The sequence below is a fragment of the Molossus molossus genome, unplaced genomic scaffold, assembly GCF_014108415.1.
Source record: "Molossus molossus isolate mMolMol1 unplaced genomic scaffold, mMolMol1.p scaffold_m16_p_1, whole genome shotgun sequence".
Taxonomy (NCBI): domain Eukaryota; kingdom Metazoa; phylum Chordata; class Mammalia; order Chiroptera; family Molossidae; genus Molossus; species Molossus molossus.
This window is the reverse complement of record NW_023425344.1, coordinates 109,408,010-109,432,676: the sequence shown is the minus strand read 5'-3', so window position 1 is coordinate 109,432,676 and position 24,667 is coordinate 109,408,010. Positions and strand designations below refer to the sequence as shown.

General features: G+C 37.8%; 1 protein-coding gene across 1 annotated transcript in view; it reads left to right on the top strand.

Moving 5' to 3' along the window:
* MALRD1 (MAM and LDL receptor class A domain containing 1) overlaps positions 1-24,667 on the top strand; it is a 594,562-nt gene that overhangs the window by 48,741 nt on the left and 521,154 nt on the right. The window contains 2 exon segments of the mRNA XM_036270540.1: positions 1,846-2,019; positions 16,180-16,300. Coding sequence (XP_036126433.1) covers positions 1,846-2,019; positions 16,180-16,300 — 295 coding nt within the window.

Sequence of the window (24,667 nt, the reverse complement as noted above, 5' to 3'; positions counted from 1 at the left end):
TTCATCTCCATTGAAATTGGTACCGAGAGGGAAATAAATGGGTAGCCTGTATAAATGCAAGAACATCTGCTCATATAACAAAATAAAAGCTAGTGACAAAGAAAAAAGCAAGAATTTAAAATGAAATGAAACTAAAAAGGAATCATTTTAAATCCAAAGAGAAGGATTTTGTTTCTGTGGGGCTTCATCTCTTCATGTTGTGTTTCTCCTGGAAAAATGCAGCCTGAAGACTTCCTGGGTCATAATGAAAAGGGGAAAAGAGACTGTTGTGTGTCTGAACCTGTGTTTATGGAGGTTTAGTTGACATATTTCACAGAGTGGGGAATTCTCCAACCACTGAGGGAATTAATCAGCGCCTTCCTCAGTGCCTGGTACTGAGTAAATGGTCAGTAAACATTGGTTAAATAAATAACAGTGATGAATTCTATGTTATAGCTACTGATCATCAGCACCTAAAATAATCCTCTCTATATGTTTTCTTCAATACATGGTTTACTTGTCAAACAAATGTTTAGAATATGCCATCTTTGATGATGAGTAGAAGCAAAATGACCAAGGCTCCCAAGTTTCAAAAAGAACTATAACTTACTTGGATTAAATTATTAATGACCCAGTGATTACTCTTCTGGGAATTTATCTTAAGAAACCCAAAACATGAATCTGAAAGAATATATGCACTCCAAGTTCATAGCAGTGTTATTTACAGTAGTCAAGATTTGCAAACAGCCCAAGTGTCCATCAGTAGATGAGTGGATACAAAAGTTGTGGCACATTCACACAATAGAATATTATTCTGCCATAAAAAGGAAGAAAAATTTACCCTTTGTGATAGCATGGATCAACCTGATGAACACTATGCTAAGTGAAATAAGCCAGTCAGAGAAAGACAAGTACCATATGATTTCAGTCATGTGTGGAATTTAATAAACAAACTGAACTACCAAGAAAAATAGAGACAGACTCATAGATAGAGAGCAGGCAGACAGCTCTGGTGTGGGGGTTGTTAGGGGTGGGGGTCGTGGAGGGATTGAGCAAAAAGAAAAAAAAGAGAACTCATGCACATGGACAAGTGTGTGGTGATTGTGGGGGAGAGGAAGGTGGGCGGAGGTGGAAGAGGACATAGAGGGGATAAATGGTGATGGAAAAAATATAATAAAATTATTAATGAGCATTATCATATAAGCTCCCAAATTCTTTGATAAATGTTACAAAAGAGGGGGGATTAGTAGCAAGTATGACTTATAGTTTCTTTTTATTTGAGAAAACAATTTTTCAAGAGAACTTTTTCATCATTCGGTGTTGAGACATCAAGGAGGATGAACAGTGTCACCTGCTTTTGTAACTTTGAGACAGAAGTGTGCCTCCCCAGATTCATAAGCAGCAATAGGCATGGCTCCGGGACACTTCCGTGACGCTGCGGACAAATAAGTGTCCGCAAACTTGTTTTGGTAGCATGCTGGTGCCCCATTTCCTATTTATTGATTGATTGATTGATTGATTGATTGATTGATTGGTACGTGCTCCTAGTGGGACCCGAACCTGGGACTCTCTGGTCCGCAGGTCATGCTCAACCGCTGAGCCAAACCGGCCAGGGCCCCATTCCTTTTGGATGTACCCATAATACGTGTTAAATACGCCCACTGGTACGGCCCCCCTGAGCCTCTTCTTCAGGAGAGAATAGACGTCTGGCGAAGGCAGTGCTTGCCATTTTCTGGGCTTACCCACTTGGAGGAAAGGAAAATTGAGAAGATTATATTTCACACCCAAGTAGGTTGGGATATTTTTAGTTACGGAATAGCCACGTGGGACAGTAAAATGGAATATTCAAAAATATCTGTCCACCAGGTGCGGTTTGGGTATCATTTGTCTCGGCACGCGCATCTGTCTGTTTTCACAAGAACGTCACTGGGCGGAAATTGGCAGAAGCAAGGTGATCTCGTTGGAAGCGCTGGACCTCAGTGGAGACAAGCAAAAATCGATCTCTATGCAAAGCCTGGAGAATCCAGTTTGCCTTTTCAGGTAAGCACATGAGAAATTAATAAAACTCAGCAGAGATGCCGATTTCATGCTAATCTTCTCAGACAACAATCAACACATATGTCCCTTCAACATCAACAAAGCAAGTGCATTCACAATCAGGGATGATAGGCTATCTTGACCAAGGGCTCAAAAATTATCTGTGGAAGTGCAGCAAGAGTAGAGATAAGAATTGAATAGTGTGACGGAGATTAGAGTTATTTAACAGAAAAATGTTTGTTGTGTTTTGTTTTTTAAGTGTGGATGGTGGATGAGTTGAGATAGTGAAAAAAAAAAAAACAACCTTACTTGGGCTGCATTTACATTTTAATGCTATTGCTTTATTTTCTGCTGCCCATTAATATTGAGGATTTTTATCAACTTTTATGTCATTTTCTTGGTAAATAATAAAAGAAGGCAATTGTAGCTTATCAAATGAGTGCCCCAACTTCCACCTCCTGAACGTGGCTCTATTCTGGATGATGTTTGCAATTAATTATTTTTGAAACTAGGTAGACTGTGGTGGAAAATGTACTGCCGTTGGAGGCGGGTGGTATGAGTTGTGATCTCTGTGCAGCTCTGTTTGTGAAATGACTGTGCATATTACATCCTTGAGCTTCGCATCTCCCCGTCTGAGGCAGCACAGTGGTGATCAAAACAACACTTCAGGGGACTCTAGGTGGTACAGAGACAGTTGCTACAGTGGTGCCTGTGAACGTGAGCTCCGGCTCACATCCATGTGTATTTTGCTTAGTCCCTCTACTTTTCTGTTACTTCCTCTGTAAATGGGGGGAGTGTGACAGGGTCATTGTTAGGCTGTTAGGGGTCCATGACAAATAACATACCTCATCTGGTCCTCATTTTTTTTTTAATCCTCACCCAAGGATATTTTTCCATTTATCTTCAGATAGAGTGGGAGAGAGAGGGGGAGGGAGGGAGAGGTAGAGAGAGAAACATTGACGTGAGAGAAACACATTGACTGGTTGCCTCCCACATGACCCTGACCAGGGCTGGGGGCTGAACCACAACCGAGGTATATGCCCATGACAGGAATCGAACCTGCAACTCTTTGGTCCTCCAGCCCACGCTCTAACCTCTGAGTTAAACCGACCAAGGCTGGTCCTCATTTTTGAACCAACTGAGATGAACATAGAAGTCAAATAGAGAGCACAATATTTTAGAGAAGATGGCTTTAGAATCTGCAGCCATATATTGAAAATAATATTTCGCCTCAGAATAAACAGATTCACCCAGAGAACAATGGTCTCTGCTGGAGAAACACAAGACACACACATTGGGGGAAACCTTTTACCATCAGCCAGGGATGATATCAGACTGCATGCCTTGCCTCCGGAAGACGGGTTGGCTCACAGAAGGGGAGCTGAATGAGAGACAAAGCAGGAGTTGAGGATGCCAAGCTGCTTCTTTTAACATCAGCAATCAGTCAAACCTTCCTCCTCCCCGGGGGAAAGAGCAAGGGTCAGTAACAGCAGTGCTACCTCAGGGAAGTCCTGCCCATGGAAGCAGGAGGGCCAGGGAGGAGCATGGACCACTGTTAGCATTATCTACATTGTACTTACTGTGAGGACTAAATGATTTATGCATGTCAAGCACGTGAAAGAAACCTGGCATGGGTAAACACAAAAAGTTAGCTATTATTGTTGCTGTGGTTATTATCTGGACATTGTCTGGGCATAGTAGACAATAAATGTCAGTATTCTTTATTTTGAGAAGGACTCTCCTACTGACCACAACTCTAGGCTCAATGACTAGAGGCTTCTTCACTCTATGAAAATCTCCAAACTTCCCTGAGTCTCAGGGATTATGTGTATGATTTGGCTCCCATTTCTAATGGCCCAAAACACCATGAATCTGTTAACTCTTCATTGGAAAACATTTTATAAAGGCCAGTCATGGAGTCATTTTTATGGCCATGTTCATTACATGTGGCAAGACAAACAGAATCAGAACAATTTGAAATCTTGTTTTATTTATTTATATTCTCTATAAACTTTTTATTAGGTTTATTTTTAGTTAGAGTGAAATTGTTAAGGTCTTTCAGAGTCTATTGTTAATTGATATTACTTGGAAGAAAACAATGTCATTTTCTACACACAAAAAAAAACCTTCACATGAATTTTTATAGCAGCTTTATTCATAACTCTCAGAAGCTGAAAGCAACCAAATGTCCTTGAATAAGTGAATGGATAAAAAAATTGTGCTACATCCAGACAGTGCAGTGTTAAATAAAATGTCCTATCAAGCCATGATAAGACATAGAGGAACCCTAAAATGCATATTACTAAATGAAAGAAGCCAATGTGAAAAGGCTACATACTGTATGATTCCAGCTTTTATCAGCACAATAACCTGGTTATTATTTAACAGGAAAGGAGTAAGGGGGAAATCAGCTAATTTAGTACTCCAGGTCCATTCCTTGCACGGGGGAAGGGACTGAACAAAGGTGGTCTTGATGCATGCTCAGCGAGATCTGATGGGAGGTGACACCTGTCCATCACATCTGGAAGCATGTCAGTGGCCAGAGTAGGCGTAGCCACTGCAAGTTTAGGAAACCCCAAATTTAATCTTCTAGACAAAAGACAGCCCTCTCTTGCTTCCGCTCTCTCTCTTGCCGCTGGAGTCAGACACTCAGCTTGTGGGGGTCCCATGCCCTGCACCCACCATCTGGCCCACAGCCATGTGGGACCCATGCAGTAGATTAATGGACTAAATCTTAACTAATTCTCATCTGGACACAGGTGCACCATGGAGCAGAAACTCTGGACTCTGGCTTTGCTTTTTGCTTTGCTAAAGCCCCAGCTACCCTTCTTCAAGGACTGGCTTGTGGGAAATGGGACATTGGAAACTCAGGAATGTAATTTCACACAAATAAAGTCTTCTGCCACCTCTCATCCTTCTGCTGGGGCCTCTGAATATGCTTATTCCAACTGTGCCCTGAGAACACCACTCCCACTAGCGAGGGAGGAATCTGATTCTCCAGTAACACAATTATATGACAATCTGGAAAAGACAAAACTATAAAGACAATAAAAAGATCAGTAGTTGCCAGGGTTGGGGAAGGCAGGGGGAGACGAGGAATAAAAAGAGGGGTTTTAGGGTAGGGAAAACATTATGACAATACAATGATAGACAAATGTCATATATTCAGTGGTTTAAGCCCATAGAACGTACACCACTAAGAATTAACCACAATGGTAACTATGGACACTGTGTGATTATGATGTGTAAATATAATTTATCAGTTGTAACAAATGCCCCACTCTGGTGGGGGATGTTGATAATGGGGAGACTATGCATTTTGAGAGCAGGGGGTATGTGGAAAACTCTACCTTCCCCTCGCCTTTGCAGTGAACTTAAAATTGCTCCGAAAGTCTTAATAATAAACAAAACAAAACAAAACCTGGAATGTCCAGTTGGTAATACTTATTTGAGAAACACAAGTTGAGGCAAATGCCATTCCTTGCTCAGCCTGGAGACACTCATGAACCTATCCCTATTATTGAGGAGTTTCAGCATTGTGCAGTTTTTTTTTTTCTCTTTAATATTTCTTTGGGATTTTGGTCTTTGTTTTGCTCTACTTTGCAGTATAGATTGAGACTACTCTTTATCATCGGGGGAATATTAACTCGTGTGTAGATTCACCAGTGGTTTGATAGGATTTTATAATTTGGTAGCAACAGATTTGAGAGGTGCTTTCTCTAGCAGCCTTGCCCAGCTACTCTCCTCTCTCCCTTCACCCCCCCCCCATGGGGCTCAGCACAGAGGCTGGCTATCCTTTCTCCCCAGTTGGGGGCTCTCATTCATCACCAACCCCCTTAGCTTGATTGTGATGTCCTTCCAAGGGAGTGACCGGTCCTGGGTTCTTGCTAAGCCTCAGCCATATTTAATTCACTCCTGAGAAGGTAAGAGTTTTGTCTGTCTCTGTTCCTTCTTACTTCTATTACTTGGCTATGGTAAAAGTTTATTTTAGAGACTTTAGGTGAGAGAAAAGAAAAACAAGAAAATTCTCATCAGATTTCACCATTAAGAAGCCCATTATAGGTCCATAATCTCTAATCAGCCATTTGGAAAATTAAAATTTGGAAAGCAGTAAGTATGTGATAAATAAATTGAGAGGCAGAACTTAACTTGACCTGAACCATGTGAGGTCTTTAGGCAGTTCGTGTAGGGATGCGCTTGATTTACAGTGCTGCCTCCAAGCTTCCTGAGAAAAGCACGTAATACAGTCCGTATGTATTAGATTAACAGCCTGAACTCTGAACTATTCGGATTTCAAAACCCAGCTGGTCCCAAAGACTTTAGATGAGAAATTGCAGGCCTGTGTTAACATTCTGGTGTGAATCAGTCCAGATTTTATACACACAATCACACACAGACACAACTACACAATACATAAATATGCACAGTCACACACATATATGTACAGCATTATTTAATACATAATAGCATATATATCATTAAATATTTCAAACAAATGGAAAACACAGAGTGTACTCACAGATCAGAATTAATTAAGGTTAACGTTTTGTTTGCTTATAATGTTAATCTTTCTTTGCCCATTAAGTTGCAGCTTTGTTCTCTTTGTACCTCTTCTTATCCTCTGCGGGAAAAAATAAATGCTAAAATTATGTTGGTTTTAACCTGGTTTCTCTAAGTGTATATTCAAAAACTACGGAAATAAGCATGAGAATTCTAGCTAGGTTCTACTTCATTCTTTTATCAACAACATATGGAAAAGATATACCTACAAATAGTTAATCTAGCTTTTAAACATTTAATTATTTCAAGTATATCTTCTTAGAAACAGGCTCCTTTTGCTCTTTAAATTTGGTGGACTGAATCATGTAAAGGGTGACCTTGGTCATCGCCTGGCCATCAGTTCAATGTGACTAAACTCTGAACGTATTTATACAACATAATCCAATCCAATCCAAATATTGGAAAGGAGAAAGGCATTAGACTTTATGACCTCTGTATTCCCTCATAGCCATGAAATTCTGATTCACCATGGCCCTTTCGATGTCTCATGTAGACATCACAACAGAGTAAAAATTGCTTTGATTTCCTAAGAAAATAAGCACCAGAGTCAGGTAGGGCTGTCATTCTTCCTGGAGGAACAGAATTAGGTTTACTGCTTATTCTGTAAGAACAGCAATTTAACAACTTTTCAATATTCTCTCCATTTTCTGGACAGTTTTTACAGGAAGAATGCAAATCAAATTAATAGTATTCTTTCAAATCTATTTTAACTTGGCCTGCACATGTGATGTGTTCAACTTTTTATACATTTAATTTACAATGTGTCCCCTAACTGCTGTTCTTACTTTTAATATCTAATGGTGACACTTTTTCTGAGTACTATTCATTGATTACCAGCTAACCTACTTTCTTTGAATTTCCTATTAAAATATAATTGTATCATAGATTTCATTTTTAAATGACCCTTTGTAAAATATTTTACAATGATTGATACCATGTTCACTCTTTATCAGAGTCAATGATATAAATCAATAACAATTTCCAGACATTATTTCAAGATTCAGTGAAGGGTAAGATTTATAATACAAAAGAGAAAGCGGGACTAGTCCCTGTAAAGTTGATATGTCCTCAGCCTTCTTTTTATTTATTTATTTATTTATTTAAAAAAACCTTTTTTTTCTTTGTTGATTTTAGAGTGAAAGGAAGGGAGAGGGAGAGAGAGATAGAAACATCGATGAGAGAGAACACCGATTGGCCGCCTCCTGCATGCCCCCATTGGGATCGGGCCTACAACCTGGGCATGTGTCCTGACCAGGGCTCGAACCTGCAACCTCTTGGTGCATGGGTCAATGCTCAACCACTGAGCCACACCGGCCAGACTGTCTTCAGCCTTCTTAATCTAGGGCTTTGTTAAATCTGTTTTTCCAGGTGGTTCTGTTCTGCAGCATCTGCTAAAGACTGATAATCTCCTTATTTTATTATAGTGGTGCAATAGAGCACAATCATTAAATGGCTCAGGTTAGACATTTTTTTTTTTACTAGATGTCTAACCTCCAACCAATTACTTTACCTCTCTAAGTTTCGGTTTCCTTCGCTTTAAAATAAAGAAAAAAATAGCATCACCTTCACAGGGTTAAAACAAGTGAACATGCCTGGTGTCCAATAAACTCTAAATAAAAGTTAGCTCTTCCTCTTATTTTTGATACCACCATAATTTAAAAATAGCCATATTCCAATTTTTTTCTTTTTTTTATCCTCACCCGAGGACATTTTTCCATTTTTTGTTCACATAGAGTGGGAGGGAGAGAGAGGAATAGAGCGAGAGAGAGAAACATCGACGTGAAAGGGACACATCGAGTGGCTGCCTCCCACATGACCCAACCAGGGCCTGGGACAAACTGCAACCGAGGTACATGTCCTTAGTGGAAACCGAACTCGGGTCTCTCTGGACCACGGGCCGACGCTCTAACTCCTGAGCCAAACCGGCCAGGGCCTAATTTTTCTTCTTAATATTTTTTGACTTACATTGCCTCCTAGATTTATATTTATTGCCCTTGTTATTTACTTTTAAAACAAGATATGAAAGAACCAAAATATAAATATGCTAGTTGAGTATTTTTCTGGAAAAACTTCCCGTAGTTTTGCAGGTATAAAAAATAATCACTTGATTATATACAGCATTTTCAAGATGTGGTTCCTTAAAGCAAAAATAAGAAATGCTTTTGCTCATTCAGGGAATAATATAACTAATTAAATAAAACAAATTTCAACAAGATTCTGAGAAATAGTTTTAGAAGAAAAAGACATTTACATATAATTTTAAGTTTAAATTTTTTAATTGCCTTGAGAATCTTATGAGGTTTTCAATCCTCTTTCATCCATGATTGAAACATGTATCTGAACAACCTCTTTCTTATATACTGATTATTAATTGGTACTATCTTTGCCAAAGGGAGCTGCCTTGGGTTACAAATCAAAATATCAGCTTGGTTAAAACCATAGGTATAGACAAGATGATTTTGAAATCATCAGATGACAAAATTTATTTATGGTAGATAATAATTTTTCATTTCATAATCCTAGATTTAATTATATAGAAGTTAACAAGAAGTGTAGATTACTTAATATCATTTTTATTTGATTTAGAAGTTGTTTTATGCTCACATTTTAATCTGAATATCTAAAAGAGTCTAGTGGTTTCATTCATGATATAGCCTTATTTTAAAGTCCTACCCCATAATTCCACTTCAACTCATCCCAGGGCCCACCCACTCCATTCAAAATCCTTCATTAAAACCTATTATTGTCTGGGACTTCCGGTCAAGATGGCGGTGTAGGTAAATGCGGTATCGCGTCCTCCCACAACCACATCAAAGTTACAACTACACTACAGAACAATCATCATTCAAAACCGCCTGAAATCAAGCTGAATGGAAGTCCTACAACTACGGAATTAAAGAAGCAGCCACATCGAGACCGGTGCCCCGCTCAGGGTTCCAAAGCCAGGAAGAGAAGTCCCCATAACTTCAGGCTGGAAAAACCAGCGGGAACTGAGGCTCAGGGAGGCTGAGGCGGCTGGAGCCCCAGGCAACTCCTTAAAGGGCCCGCGCACGGACTTATCGGACTCTCTCCCTCTAAGCTCTGAGGGGAGGCAGCTCGAGGGGCACCAGAGACATACAGGGAAGAACTGAGCTGTTTGGCACTGGAGCGAGGGCTGGAGAGGGGGCTTTCTCCAGGAGAAACGTGCTGTCAGAGGCCTTTGTTCCTTTGGTGAGCCCTTCCCTGGGGCAGCAGACAGAAGCCATATCTGGGACTCCAGCAACCTGGCTCACACTGGTAGCCCTGCCCTGCTGACTCCCTGATGCCCCGCCCCGCCCCGCCCCACACGACTTTCAGGCCCACCCAAGCGGTTGCCACTTGCTTAACTATAGGATTGGCCTTAGATCCTGCTTCAGGTTTTTCCTAAATTCTTTCAAACAAGCAGCATCTGGTCTCAGCTAGCCCCATACCTCTCGTTAAGTAATACACCTGAAACAAACACAGGGAGGCAGCCAAAATGAGGAGACAAAGAAACAGGTCCCAAATGAAAGAACAGAACAAAACCCCAAGAAAAGACCTAAGCGAAATGGAGATAAGCAACCTAATAGACGCTGAGTTTAAAATATTGCTTATAAGGATGCTCAATGAACTTAGTGAGAACCTCAGTGAACTTAGGGAGGGCCTCAAGAGCATAAAAAAGACCAGTCAGAAATGATGGATGCACAGTCAGAAATGAAGGAGGCACTAACTAAAATAAAGAATAATTTACACAGCTTAAATAGTAGAATACGTAAATCCAAGAAGCAAACCATTGATTTGGAATATAAGGAAGCAACAAATGCCCAATCAGAACAACAAAAAGAAAAAAGAATCCAAGAAAATGAGGATAGTGTAAGGAGCCTCTGGGACAACTTCAAACGTGCCAACATTCGCATCTTGGGGGTGCCAGAAGGAGAAGAGCAAGAACAAGAAATCGAAAACCTATTTGAAACAATAATGGCAGAAAACTTTCCTAACTTGGTGAAGGAAACAGACATACAAGTCCAGGAAGCACAGAGAGTCCCAAACAAGATGAACCCCAAGAGGCCCACACCAAGACACATCATCATCAAAATGCAAAAGGTTCAAGACAAAGAGAGAATCTTAAAAGCAGCAAGAGAAAGGCAGCTAGTTACCTACAAGGGAGTTCCCATAAGGCTGTCAGCTGATTTCTCAGAAGAAACTTTGCAGGCCAGAAGGGAGTGGCAAGAAATATTCAGAGTGATGAAAAGCAAGAACCTACAACCAAGCTTACTCTATCCTGCAAAGCTGTCATTTAGAATCGATGGCCATATAAAGAGTTTCCCAGACAAGAAAAAGTTAAAGGAGTTTATCACCACCAAACCATTATTATATGACATGATGAAGGGTCTTTTTGAAGAAAAAGATAAAATATATGAACAAACAAAATGGCAATGAATATATATCTATCGCCAATGGAATCTACAAACAAAATGAACAGGTAGAACAGAAACAATCTCAAAGATACAGAGAACATTTTGTTGGTTGCTAGATGGGAGGGGGGTTGGGGGAATGGGTGAAAAAGGTGAAGGGATTAAGAAGTACAAATTCATTGCTAGTCTGACAAACCTCAACGGGAAAGGGGTTGGGGGTGGGAAGAAATAAACCAAAGAACTTACATGCATAACCAATGGACACAGACAATAGTGTGGGAAAAGGCGGGAGGGGGTGGGAGTGGGGAGGAGGGGGTCAATGGGGGAAAAAATTTGGAACATCTGTAATACATTCTACATTCAACAATAAAGATTTAAATAAATAAATAAATAAATGAATAAATAAATAAGTAAAAAATAAAAAAAATTGCAAAAACAAAAAAAAAAACCTATTATTTTCTGCCTTTTACATGAAGACCAAATTTCTCAGTTGGTCAAGACTGTATAGAAATCAGTTTTAATCAGAATTTTTAAAATTATATACATCTATAAAGTATCAAAAATTATAGATAAAGCAGTAGATATTCCTGACCACAATCACCTTCCATCATAGTCTTATCTTGAGGTAACTATAGACACTAGTTTATTTTTGGTTCTAGATTATTTCTGTTTATGTAATATAATGTATGTACCACACATATCTAGAAACTAAAGCCATTCTGTATTTTTAGACTAATAGTATTGTTTCTGGCAATATGGGCTCTTGGCTCCTGAGTTGCACAGGGAAGATTGAACAATATGAGTTTAGGTGATTTTGAGAGTATGTTTATTAAAGGAAGGGCTTAAGATAAAAGAGGCAAGATTATAGCAATAGGAGTGAGCTTAGGTGGAGCTGCCTTGGCCCTTTGTAAATTTGATGAATAATTGAGCCTTGGCATGGCTGCCTCGGCCCTTTAGATAGAAAGTCACAGGAGCAGAAGAAGTGAATCAGCTGAGCTGCATGGACTTAGCAATTAAGTTACCAAGGCAAAATAAGGGCCCTTGGAGAAAGAAAGCAAATATATGTGCCTTCGGAAAGAAGGGGAGAAAGTCATGGGCATGCAGAGAGAGAGAGAGAGAGAGAGAGAGAGAGAGAGAGAGAGAGAGAGAACTGGGTACTTTGCCTCAAACGTTTTTATCATTTTTCTAAAGGTAGGAATTTTAGGTGGGTTTTCCGGGGAGGATCTCAATAGAAAATTCATCAGCTTTCCAGGTGTGTCCTTTCAGGGTCATGGTCTCTATGGATCGGTTGATGCCAGGACAGGGGATCATTGGCCATTCATCTGGTCCTGAGGTCAGCCATGGCATTGTTTCATCTTGTTTTGCTGCTTTTCTGGGCCTGGAGCTGAAACACAGCTGAGGCCTAGTTGTTATTTCTAGTTTCACCAAACTTCTATCTCTGTAGTTAATGGTCCTGAGACTTTGTTCCTAAGATTATTTGATGGTGAACCTTATTGTCCTGAGGGCTTGGTGCTTTAGGCAGTGGTGGTGCAACGGAGAAGAAGGCAAGTGAGTCAGGGTGCTGGATGGGGCCAATTTGAGTGAGCCACCTCTCTCAGTTTCCCCATTCCACTTGCCAAAGAAATTTTCTAGCTTCTTACTATCCTGCCTTAGTATCATACTATAACATTTTTCTGTAATTTAATTTTTTACTCAGAAGCACACATTGAAGCTCTTTCTATATTAGCACATAGAAATAGATATTATTTTTAACTAGTATAATAGCGCATGGTCTGTATCACCATTTACTTATTGACTCACCTTTGAATTGTTCCTATTCATTTGTTACCAAAACCAACATTAAAATAAACATCCCTGCACAGACCTTTATGTGTATGCCTATGAGTATCTTTCTGGTCACTGTAAAGGCTAAAAAGTAGACTTAATTTCTGTGCTCTGCTATTTATCTTTTACATTGATGCCATTCGATTGTTTTTCAATCAGGCTGCACTGATTTGTGCAATCAGTTCTTTCTACCTATTACTCAATTACTTTTTGTTCTCTTAAAATTCTATTCTCCTATGTATAGGAGGAAGAAGTGTTTTTGTTTATTTTATTTACTTTTTCATCACCATTTATCACCTCTATGCCCCTTTCCACCTTCACTCACCCCCCTCCCTGCACCCGCCATCACCGCGCTGTTGTCCATGTCCCTGAGTTCTCTCTCCTCTTCTTTGCTCAGTTCCCCATCCTGCCCCTGCCCCCACCAACCCCCCAACCAGAGCTATTCATCTACTCTCTTTTTTATAAGTCTATCTCTATTTTGCTTGGTAATTCAGTTTGTTAGTTAAATTCCACCTATGAATGAAATCATATGATACTCGTCTCTTCCTGATTGGTTTATTTTACTTAGCATAATTTTCTCCAGGTCCATCCACGCTGTCAAAAAGGGTAAAATTTTCTTCCTATTTATGGCATAGTAGTATTCCATTGTGTAAATGTACCACTTCTTTTTTATCCACTTATCTACTGATGGGTCCTTGGGCTGCTTCCAAACCTTGGCTATTGTAAATAATGCTGCAGTTAACATAGAAGTACACATATTATTTTGAATTAGTGTTTTGGGTTTCTTCAGATAAATTCCCAGAAATTGCTGGGTCATAAGGCAGTTCCATTTTTATTTATTTCCACAGTGGCTGCATCAGTCTGCATTCCTACGAACAGTGCACAATCTCCACATCCTCGCCAACACTTGTTGTTTATTGATTTATTGATGATAGCCATTCTGACAGGTGATACCCCACTATGGTTTTAATTTGTATCTGTAATGATTAGTGATGAGCATCTTTTCATATGTCTATTGGCCATCTGTATATTCTCTCTTGATAAGTGTCTATTCATGTCTTTTGCCCATTTTTTAAATTGAATTATTTTGGTTTTTTGGTGTTAAATTTTAAAAGTTTTTTATAAATTTTGAATATTAACCCCTTATCAGATGTATCATTGGCAAATGTGTTCTCCCATTTAGTGGGTTATCTTTTCATTTTGTTGATGATTTCCTTTGCTGTACAAAAACACACTTTATAGTCAATTAATATTTGACAAAGGAGGTATTAACATACCTAAACTGACATACCTAACATGAACTAAAGATAGTCTCTTTTTTATTTTATTTTAATTTTTTATTTATTAATTTGTTTTTGTTACAGATGTTTCTCTTCCCCCCCCCCCATTGACACCCTCCTTCCCTCCCCCCATCACCAGCTTTGTTGTCTATGTTCATTGGTCATGCATACATGCATGTAAGTTCTGTGGTTTATCTCCTCTTCCCCCAATTCCCCCTCCTCTGAGGCTTGTCAGTCTGTACCCCACCTCCATATTTCTGGGTTAATTTTGTTCAGTAGTTTGCTAAGCAAAACAAGCCAAGCAGAGAAAGACAAATATCACATGACCTCACTTATTTGTGGAATATAATGAACTAAACAAACTAAAGATAGTCTCTTAAATAAATGGTGTTGGAAAAATTGGACAGATGCATGCAAAAAAAAAAAAAAAAAGAAAGAAATTAGACCACTTTCTTACACTGCATACAAGAATAAACTAAAAATGGATTAAAGACTTAGATGTTGGACGTGAAACCATAAAAATCCTAGAAGAAAACATAGGCAGTAAAATCTCAGACATTTCTTTTGGCAATATTGTTTCTGATGTATCTCCTTGGGCAAGAGAAACAAAAGAAAAAATAAACAAATGGGAAAAAATTTTTCTTAACCCTGTAGACCTCTTCAGACATGACTCGGTCTGAAAATTAAACTGACCAAGTAGATTAACTGGGGAGAAGCATACACAGTTGTTAAATTTTATGTGATGCGTGATCCTTCATAAGGACATGAAGACCCAATGGAACAGTTAATCCCAAATGTTTTTATATGAGGTTCAATGAATGTAATGAGGCAAGGAGTATGAAGGAAGTGTAGTGATTTAGGAGACATTTAACAAGGCTTATTCACTCAGATTCCTCTGTGTCCTTGTCTTCAGAGATAAGGATACTCCTTTCTTCCAGGTATGGGGGTGGGGCAACTCTCATATGAGGGTTTTATAATCTGCTTCAAGGGAAGATCAAAAAGTTTGTCCTGCTCATAACATTTCTCCAATTTCTTCAGCTTGAAATACTATTCAATATGCCAAGCTGCCATATTTTGGGATAGTGTCTCGAGCCCCATCATTCTATAATACCCAAAGTTTTCTGGATATACCATACATGTTCACATGTCCTTGCTTTTGTTTCTAATGTTGTTAGTTTCTCAATGTAACACAATCTTAGGCAGCAATTACAACTGAGGTTTAGTATTACTTCTTCACCAAATCTTTTTTCAGCTTCTGTCACATTCTTGGCACAGAAATAATGAAGTGTTTTTCTTTGAGTTTCCTAGTATATTACACATATCTCTCGGATAGCACTTCTGGTGTAGTTTAGTTGTGAATGCATCATGGGAAGTAAATTGTAAGATCTCTGGGATCAGAGATCTTCCCTGATAAGATGGAGATGTACCTCTTAGCTGTGTCCGTGACTGGTGGTTTTGCTATGTTTCCTTAAAACTCCAGACATAATTTCTTCTTTGTTTTTAAACTAAGATGGTGGAATAATAACATAATAACATATTAACAAGAAGAAAATAAATTATATCAGTCATTATTCAAAGTCTTATAATAAATTAAATAGAAGCCTCTGAGTGCTTTAGCATGTGAATATTACTATTGTATATAGTTATAGATTATATGATTTACCTCACTATGTAAATTTCTGTTATGTATACATACTACATATACATATTTAAATATTTTGATATGAAAATAAATCATTGTTTCCAGGAGACGCATTATAAATGAATTCATATCTCACACAGTTAATTATCCCAAAGAGCTCATTTTAAATGCATATGACTTTTAATGGTTCCAATGGGAAGGCAACCCTTCAATACTGAAGAATGTTACAAATTTTAATTGAAACAAGGTTACCTAAAGTACTAAGGTTACATAAGATGCTGTCAAAGCAGTTATGACTCTATACATTTATAATTTGAATATTCTGGTCAAAACAGTTTTCTATAATTAGATTGGAAGATGTGACAGATGCAAGTGAGCTTCTCTTTCCACAAAGACATTCATTTTTATGATGTATTTTTAATAATTTGTCTTTCTGTAATTATAGATAATTTTAGAAGCTACTGTTTTATCTCCAAATGCTACCATTGCTCTAGACGACATCAGTATATCCCAAGGATGTGAAATTTCATATACAGCACTTCCAGGTACCAGCATAGTAAACAAAGGTAAGTTTTTTCTCATAGTCATTGCAATTTTAAACTTTGAAATAATTAGTTCTTCTTGATATCAAAATATAAAATACAAGTCCTTCAATAATATAGCTCACCAATACTTAATACTGGACGTAGGTCAAATCACATGTCCTTGAAAACTAAAACATATATATTTAAATTAAATTAATTTATTAATTTATATTAAAAATTAAATTTATTGGGGTGACATTGGTTAATAGCATTATGTAACTTTCAAGTGTACAATGCTATACTACATCATCTGTATATTGCATTGTGTACTTACCACCCAAAGTCTAGTCTCTTTCTGTCACCACATATTTGACCCCCTTTACTATTTTCAACCTCCACCTACCTTCCTTCCCCTCTGGTAACCACCATACTGTTGTCTGTGTCTAAATTTTTTGTTTGTTTGTTTCATTCATTTATTTGTTGCTTTCTGTTTTATATCACACATATGAGTGAAATCGTATGATTCTTGTCCTTCACCATCTGCCTTATTTTGCTTAGCATGATACTCTCAAGATCCATACATATTGTCACAATTGGCAGTATTTCATCCTTTCTCATGGCTGAGTTGTAGGCCATAGTTTATATGTACCACGTATTCTTTATCCCATCATCCATTGAATGAAACAGGTTATTTCCATGTCTTGGTTATTATAAATGAGGCTGCAGTGATCATAGGGGTATATATATCTTTAGGAATAAATGTTTTTCCATTTTTCAGGTAGGTAACCAGCAGTGGAATTGCTGGATCAAATGGTAGTTTTATTATTAAATTTTTGAGGAACCTCCATACTGTTTTCCATATTGGCTATACCAATTTACATTCTCACCAGCAGTGTATGAGGGCTCCTTTTTCTCCACATCATTTCCAACAGTTGTTATTTCTTATCTTAGTGATAACAACCCTGAGAACAGGTGTGAAGAGTATCTAACTGTGGTTTTGATTTGCATTTGCCTTATAGTAAGTGAATTTGAACAACTTTTCATTATCTGTTGGCCATTTGTATGTCTTCTTTGGAAAAGTATCTGTATCAGATACTCTGGCCATTTTTTAATTGGACTCTTTGGGGTTTTTGTTGTTGTTGAGTTGTATGAGTTCTTTATATATTTTGAATATTAGCCCTTTATTGGTGTTATTGTTTGCTAACATCTTCTCCCATTCAGTTGGTTGCCTTTTGGTTTTGTTGATGGCTTCTTTTGCTGTACAGAGGCTTTTAATTTTAAATAGTATATATTTTTTAAAAAGGTAAAAATATATGTCCCAATCTAGACCTTAGGCTGTCTTCCAATATTATCCTAAACTTGTGGCTAAAATTGTCACATATAGATATTTTAATTTTAAAAATTATAAAAGAATTGTAATTATTTGGCATGTTTTATAGCACTTCTATATAAATTAATTTCTATTTTAATTTTGTTTGGCACTTCAAATGAATATATAATGAAATTCATGTTTCAGAATCACCTATGATTTTAAAAAAAGTTATTGCATTTGGAAAAACAACTTAAGGCTAGCCAAAAACTTAAATCTTGACCCTAAAATTATCTGTTTAAATTCAAAACATAATATTTTTACATAACAGATAGAGTTTGGCTAATTCTTTGACTAAATACTTTATAGAGAATTTAAATTAAGGAACAGGAAGATCATCATAAAAATGCATTTCAAATAGTCACACAGACATTTTTGAAAGTCAAACAATTATTTAAGTCCTGCAAGTACACTGAAACAGCATACATCATGCCTGCAGTTACTTTATCATTCTAACACTGATTGATGTTTGCCTCTGGCCACGCCTACCCCTTGGTCTCATTTAATAAATAGACAGCATGAAAAATGTTTCCTGAAAACTGCCATACTTCATTTTTCTTTGTCTATATACTTGAAAAATATTTGCATGTGGAAATCAGGCACATCATGTATTCTGAAGTCATGTTTCTTTCAACAACATAGTAAGAGGGAAACTTGAATTCTTACTGGGCTGAATGTACCCATCAAGAAAGGCAGAGGAAAAACAATTCTGAATTGAGAACTGGATTAAAGAGCTTTTAGTTGAAGGATCTCTATTAAAGACATCTTTTGTTGGAGAGATTGTACAATTCTATGTACTAACTTTATATTGTGCTAACATGGAATGACTTTATTCAGAATTTTAAATTATCACTAAAATTAACCTTACCAGAAGCCTCAGAGGAATTGATCTTATTTACAGAAAATTCTTTTTGTAAATGAATTCAAAACTCACTTATACGCACCTCAATCCGAATACCAGCTCAGTTGGTTAAAGCGTAATTCTAATTAGACCAAAATTATATAAATTATTCCTGAAAGGTCAGTGGTTTTACACAAAGAAAAACAAACCACTCTTTCTTGCAAATTTTTTTAGTAAGCAATTATAAGAGCTCCTTTATGAGTTGAGTATTACTACCAGAAATTTAGGGATAGGCCTGGAGAGGGGGTGTTAAAAAAGATGCCAAGTCCCACTGATAGGGGATTATGTTATGTTTGTGGGGCAGAATGGCCTGAGATTTACCTCAATCCTGTGCTTGAATTAAAACCTTTGAAAGCTTCAGCTGACATTGCAAATGACTACAACCGTTTGGAGCAATTCTTAGAATTAGCCTTATATCTACATTGGAAGCACCAGACATAATGGAAATAGCAAATTGTACTTCGATTTGGCTTTTTGTACAACTTCTTTATCGTAAGTGTATTTGAAAACTAGTGTGCATGAACAATTGTGCATTCTGTTTATTTGTGGAAGGAGAAGAGGCTGTTTCACCCGGTTCATCTCTCAGTTTTGAAGATGGGTTTGCACCACATGAGGATGCAAGCCGTATTTCATCCAGCCAGGTCTGTGAGTTTACATCTAACAGCCCAAAGGGAGCAGAGGAAGCCAATTGTGGTGAGTCAGTACTTCATTCACTTAGTCACTGTTAGTGACTTTTCGTCACTCCCATAGACACTTGGCTGAGATTTATGTGTACATATTCACTCTCTGAATATAAAGTGCATACTACTCAAGTGAGGGGTGTTTAATGAAGACAGAATAGAGACTTCTCACGACTAAAATGACTTGCAGTTGAAGGCAAACCAGGTTAGCTTTAAAGCAGCAGCAATAAATAAAAACATTTTACTTTTAGTTTTGCTGTTTTGGAACATAAAATTTGACGCGAATGTAAGACAGAATTCAAAAGACAAGAACAAGAGTCTATCATTAATATTCCTTTATTAAAATTTTGTTTTGCAATTATAAGAAGGCTTACTCTTTTTCTAAACAATTGCCATTCTAGTACTACTTAATGCAGAGGACTGTATAATGTTGAAGTATATTCTTTAAAACTAGAGTGCATCAAAAATAAATTGGTCTTAAAACTATAGACCATGGTTTCCATATATATATATATATATTTTAAATTAATCAATTAATTTATTTTTGTTACTGATGTTTCTCCTTTTTCCCCCACTGATTCCCTCTCCTCCTCCCTCCGCACCCTGTCCCCAGCTTTGTTATCCATGTCCATTGTTCATGCATACATGCATGTAAGTTCTGTGGTTTATCTCTCCCCCACAACCCCCTCTTCTGGAGTTTTTCAGTCTGTACCCCACTTCCACGTCTCTGGGACTACCCCATTTCTCGAACTGTTATGTTCATTGTATTCCACAAATAAGTGAGATCATATGATACCTGTCTTTCTCTGTTTTGCTTGTTTTGCTTAGGTTAATACTTTCCAGGTCCTTCCATGTCATCTCAAAGGATAAGAGATCTTTCTTTCTCACAGCTGCATAGTACTCCATTGTGTATATGTACCACTGCTTTTTTATTCATTCGTCTACTGATAGACATTTGGGTTGTTTCTTAGCTATTGTAAATAGTGCTGCTACGAACATGGGGGTATATATATTCTTTCTGATTGGTGTTTCAGGCTTCTTAGGGTATATTCCTAGAAGTGGGATCACTGGGTCAAATGGTAGTTCATATACTTTTATATCTTTGAGGGTCTCTTTTAAATTTCTCCTTTCAAAACTGTGTATCCATTATTTTTGAATTATATTGATATTGCTCTAAAGTTATCCTACTTCCCCTGGAAAATTAATAAAGAAGGAAAAGAAGGGGGGATGTTGGTGGATAAGCTTTTGCAAAAGTATTTATATAACTGCTATTGAAGATAATGAGGAGAGATAAGAGAGAAGGTTATAAGAATATCACATTTTATTGGTTCCATACCTGAAATGAAAATCGAGGTAGTTTTCAGTCAAAAAAATGAGGGCATGGACATATCTATGAGGTATGGTGGAATACAGAGTTGGAGAGACTTTCAGCAATTCATGCAGAACATACATCAGAATGATGAGAAAAATCAAGGCCATTGATGCGTGTTGATACAAGGTAGCCATGCTGTGACTCTCTCACAAACCTTTATTGAGTGTCTACTTTGTATCAAGAGATTCATTTAAAAATGAAGTGTGGTCATGTGCCTCAAGAAATAGTCTATTAGGAAAGAAATGCTTTAGCATTGTTGAGTAGTGCTTTATTGTCATTATAACTACACCCAAAGTGTAAACCACTTGCTATTTTAACTCTGATGAGCTGGCAAATCACATTCTATAGAAGGTAGATAATTTCTCAGCAGGGATTTCTTAAAATGTTTTCTGGTTTTCTTTCTATGTCAGAAGAGTCATCTATTGATAGTTCACCAGGAATTAACAGTTCTAAGTTGGTCTCTGTTATACATTAAGACTGTTACCAAATGTATGTGGTTTAGGAATTGTATGTATATAAACTCTTTTAATCATCAAAACAATAGAGGTAGACACTATTATTGTCCTCATTTACAGACTTCCTCATCAGTTAGTTTCTGAACATGCAGGAGACAGTAACCACACAAGAAACTTGAACAGGGAATATTTAATATAAATAATTGTTATGAAGTAAAAAGTGTTTAACTATTAAAAATCACTTCACACCTGTCAGAATGGCCACCACCAACAAATCATTAAACAACAAGTGCTGGCGAGGGTGCGGAGAAAAGGGGACTCTAGTACACTGCTGGTGGGAATGCAGACTGGTACAGCCACTATGGAAAACAATATGGTGTTTCCTCAAAAAAATTAAAAATTGAACTGCCATTTGACCTAGTGATCCCACTTCTAGGAATATATCCTAAGAAGCCCAAAACACCAATCAGAATGAATACATGCACCCCTATGTTCATAGCAGCACTATTTACAATAGGTAAGACCTGGAAACAACTCAAGTGGCCACCAATAGATGAGTGGATAACAAAGCTGTGGTACATATACACAATGGAGTTCTATGCAGCTGTAAGAAAGAAAGATCTCTTATCCTTTGAGATGATATGGAGGGACCTGAAGAGTGTTATGCTAAGAGAAATAAACCAATCAGAGAAAGACGAATACCACATGATCTCACTTATTTGTGGAATATAATGAATAAGGTGGTCTGATGAACCAAATAGACCCAGAGACATAGAAAGGAGTATGGTTCAGACTGACAACCTCAGAGGAGGGGGCTGTGGGGAGGGATGAGATAAACCAAAGAACTCATATCATGTATGCATAACCAATGGACATGGACAAGGATGCTTGTATGCATGTTGGGGGGAGGAGGGTGTCTGGGGGGAAAAAGGAAAAATATCTGTAACAAAAATAAACTAATTAATAATAGTTACAAAAAGGGTAAAAGAGAACAATAATGAGGACAAGAGTAACAAACGTGGGGAGCAGCTTCTGTATCCAGGGCTGAGATGTCGAATCCATGGAAAGAATACAGTTGGATGAGTCCACCCTGCCTGTATCCCAACAATGGGATTTAGACTTGGCTGGAGAGGGTATGACTGGGAACCCTGGAATGTGGGCTACATTTGGTTAACAGCTGATGCCAAGGGAGAAATGATCCACCAGGATGCCTGAAAAACTCACTGAAGGGGCACTTTAAATTGCTGATAGTCATAGAGCAAGAGGGAAAATAAAGTACCCTGGAATTGTCCCGCTGGTGTGGCTCAGTGGTTGAGCGTCGACCCATGCATGCATCAAGAGGTTACCAGTTTGATTCCTAGTCAGGACACATGCCCAGGTTGTGGGCCCAATCCCCAGTGCGGGGCTTGCAGGAGGCAGCCAATCGATGTTCTCTCTCATTGATGTTTCTCTCTCTCTCTTCCTCTCATTTCCTCTCTCTCTCTAAAACCAATAAAGGAAAAAAATTAAAAACAAAAGAAAACAAAGTACCCTGGAACCAAAAATAGAAGTTTCTTCCTCTATTATGCTTTGTGGTACCCATCCTGTGTTATGTACTGAAAAGCTGAACATTATGTGACTAATTGAAAGAGAAATGTCTGCAGGGTCCAGCTCCAGTATCATAAAGCAGGACAAAGAAGGGTACATTAGGAGCTGAGACAATACATTTATAACTGGCACTCTTACCTAATTAATGTTGTCTAGTCTGTAATTGATGGAATCCCATTTTCAGTGCCGGTCATCTGCTTTGAAAACCCATATTCTTAAGCACACATTATTAGCCTTTCTACCCTTGCAAGGTGGTCATTAAATGGAAAATGATAGTTGCCAGAAATGAAGAGTTGCCCTTTTGATCAGTTTGAGCAATTGAAAGTTGAGGCCAGAGATAAAAATTTCACTTTTGGAGGTGAAATCTTACTTAGGTCCCTAGGAAGTCAAATGATAACTTAGTCAAAATTCTGTGTAGAAGTTTGAAGCATTAATGTCCTTAAAAATAGCACCAGAACGAAATTCATTCTCTTTAGTAATTATTTCTGTAATCACATTACATTTCATAAATCTGAAATGTATTGAATTGCCCTCAATTCCTATAGGATGTTTCACAGAATTAAAAGGCTGTTTTCTAGACACGAAAAGAAGATGAAGATCACTATTTGGCAATGGACCCATGACCACAGTGAACTGACTTAAAAATTAGCAAAATGAACTTTAGTTCTCTAGAGTCTTTATTTTTATTTCTTTGCCTGTTTATGTATTTATTGTTTTCAGAGCTAATTTTATACTGGGAATTTATTTATTCATAGAAATGCTAATTCTTCATCCCATTTGTATGAACCTATGCATTAAAGATTTTGGCAGTGAGTTGAGATGAGATAAAAGCACAGTGAAGAAGTTAGAGGAGTGAGGATAGGAGTCTTTTGTCTTCTTTGCAGCAAAAGGAGAAGGAAGTGCATGGTTTTTAAGCTGAGCATTTAGCATTGAACTAACCAGCATATCAATTTCCCCATGGAGAACTTAATTGCTTGAAAAAACAGATGTTTTCTATACGCAAAAAAAGACAATACCACCCTCAGGATTTCTATTCATAAATAATAAATCCTCCTAAAAAGAACATTAATATTCTAGAATTTTAAAGGTTTAATATTTAGATGTAATTTATCCTAATTTTCTCATTTTCATGAGCATCACTAACGCAACTTGATTTTTTTCTCTTTTAGATAAGAATGATAATGGTTTACTGCAAATAGTTATAAAACTTACTAAGAATTAGGTTTTCAGTGCCTCTGAAATACCTTCAAACATTTTAGAAAAAACAACAACCCACAAATATAAGCTTTAATCAATTTGAATAAAATAAATTGTAAAAGTTATTGGATTAAAAAAGTTGGTGATGCTTAAAGGTTTTGGCATTTTGTAGAATTTTTATAACCTTGGATGATTTTGTGGTAGGCAGGTAGAGACTTTAGGGCAGAAAGCCCCAGTTGCTTAGTAACAGGCAAAACTGGGAAAACAAGGACCTCACCTGGAGGGTAACCTCTCCTCCCCTAGCACATCGCTGGTCATGTGGTTTAGACCCTCTGACCTTTCATACTGCTGGTCAGGCAGTTTGTACCCTTCCTGGCATATTGCTGGTTATACAGGTTAGATCCCCTTAGTGGGGAATGAATAAGGGGCCAGAGAATAGCCCTTAAGCATTATGTCCTTCAGGACAGTGAGGTTATGACCCTCATTTAATACATCCAGGCCCAGAAAAGCAGCAAGGCCAAGTGGGTTGATGCCATGCCTGATATCAGGACCACCTGCATTGACTAATGATTCCCTACCCTGATGCTGACCAATCAGTAGAGATCATGACCCTGAAAGGACACACCTGCAGGGCTGATAAATAGTCTATTGAGATCCTTCTCTGCCACTAAAATCCCCTCCCCTAAAAGCCCTGAAGATGGAGTGCCCAGGGCTCTGCCCGCTCGGAACACACCTTCACCTTCACCTTCCCCCAGGGGCACGTTTTCCTTGTCTCTGTCTTTTCTAAGCTCCAAGGGCCCTTTTTTTTGCCTCTGTAACTGATTTCCTGAGCCTATTTCTTCTATGAT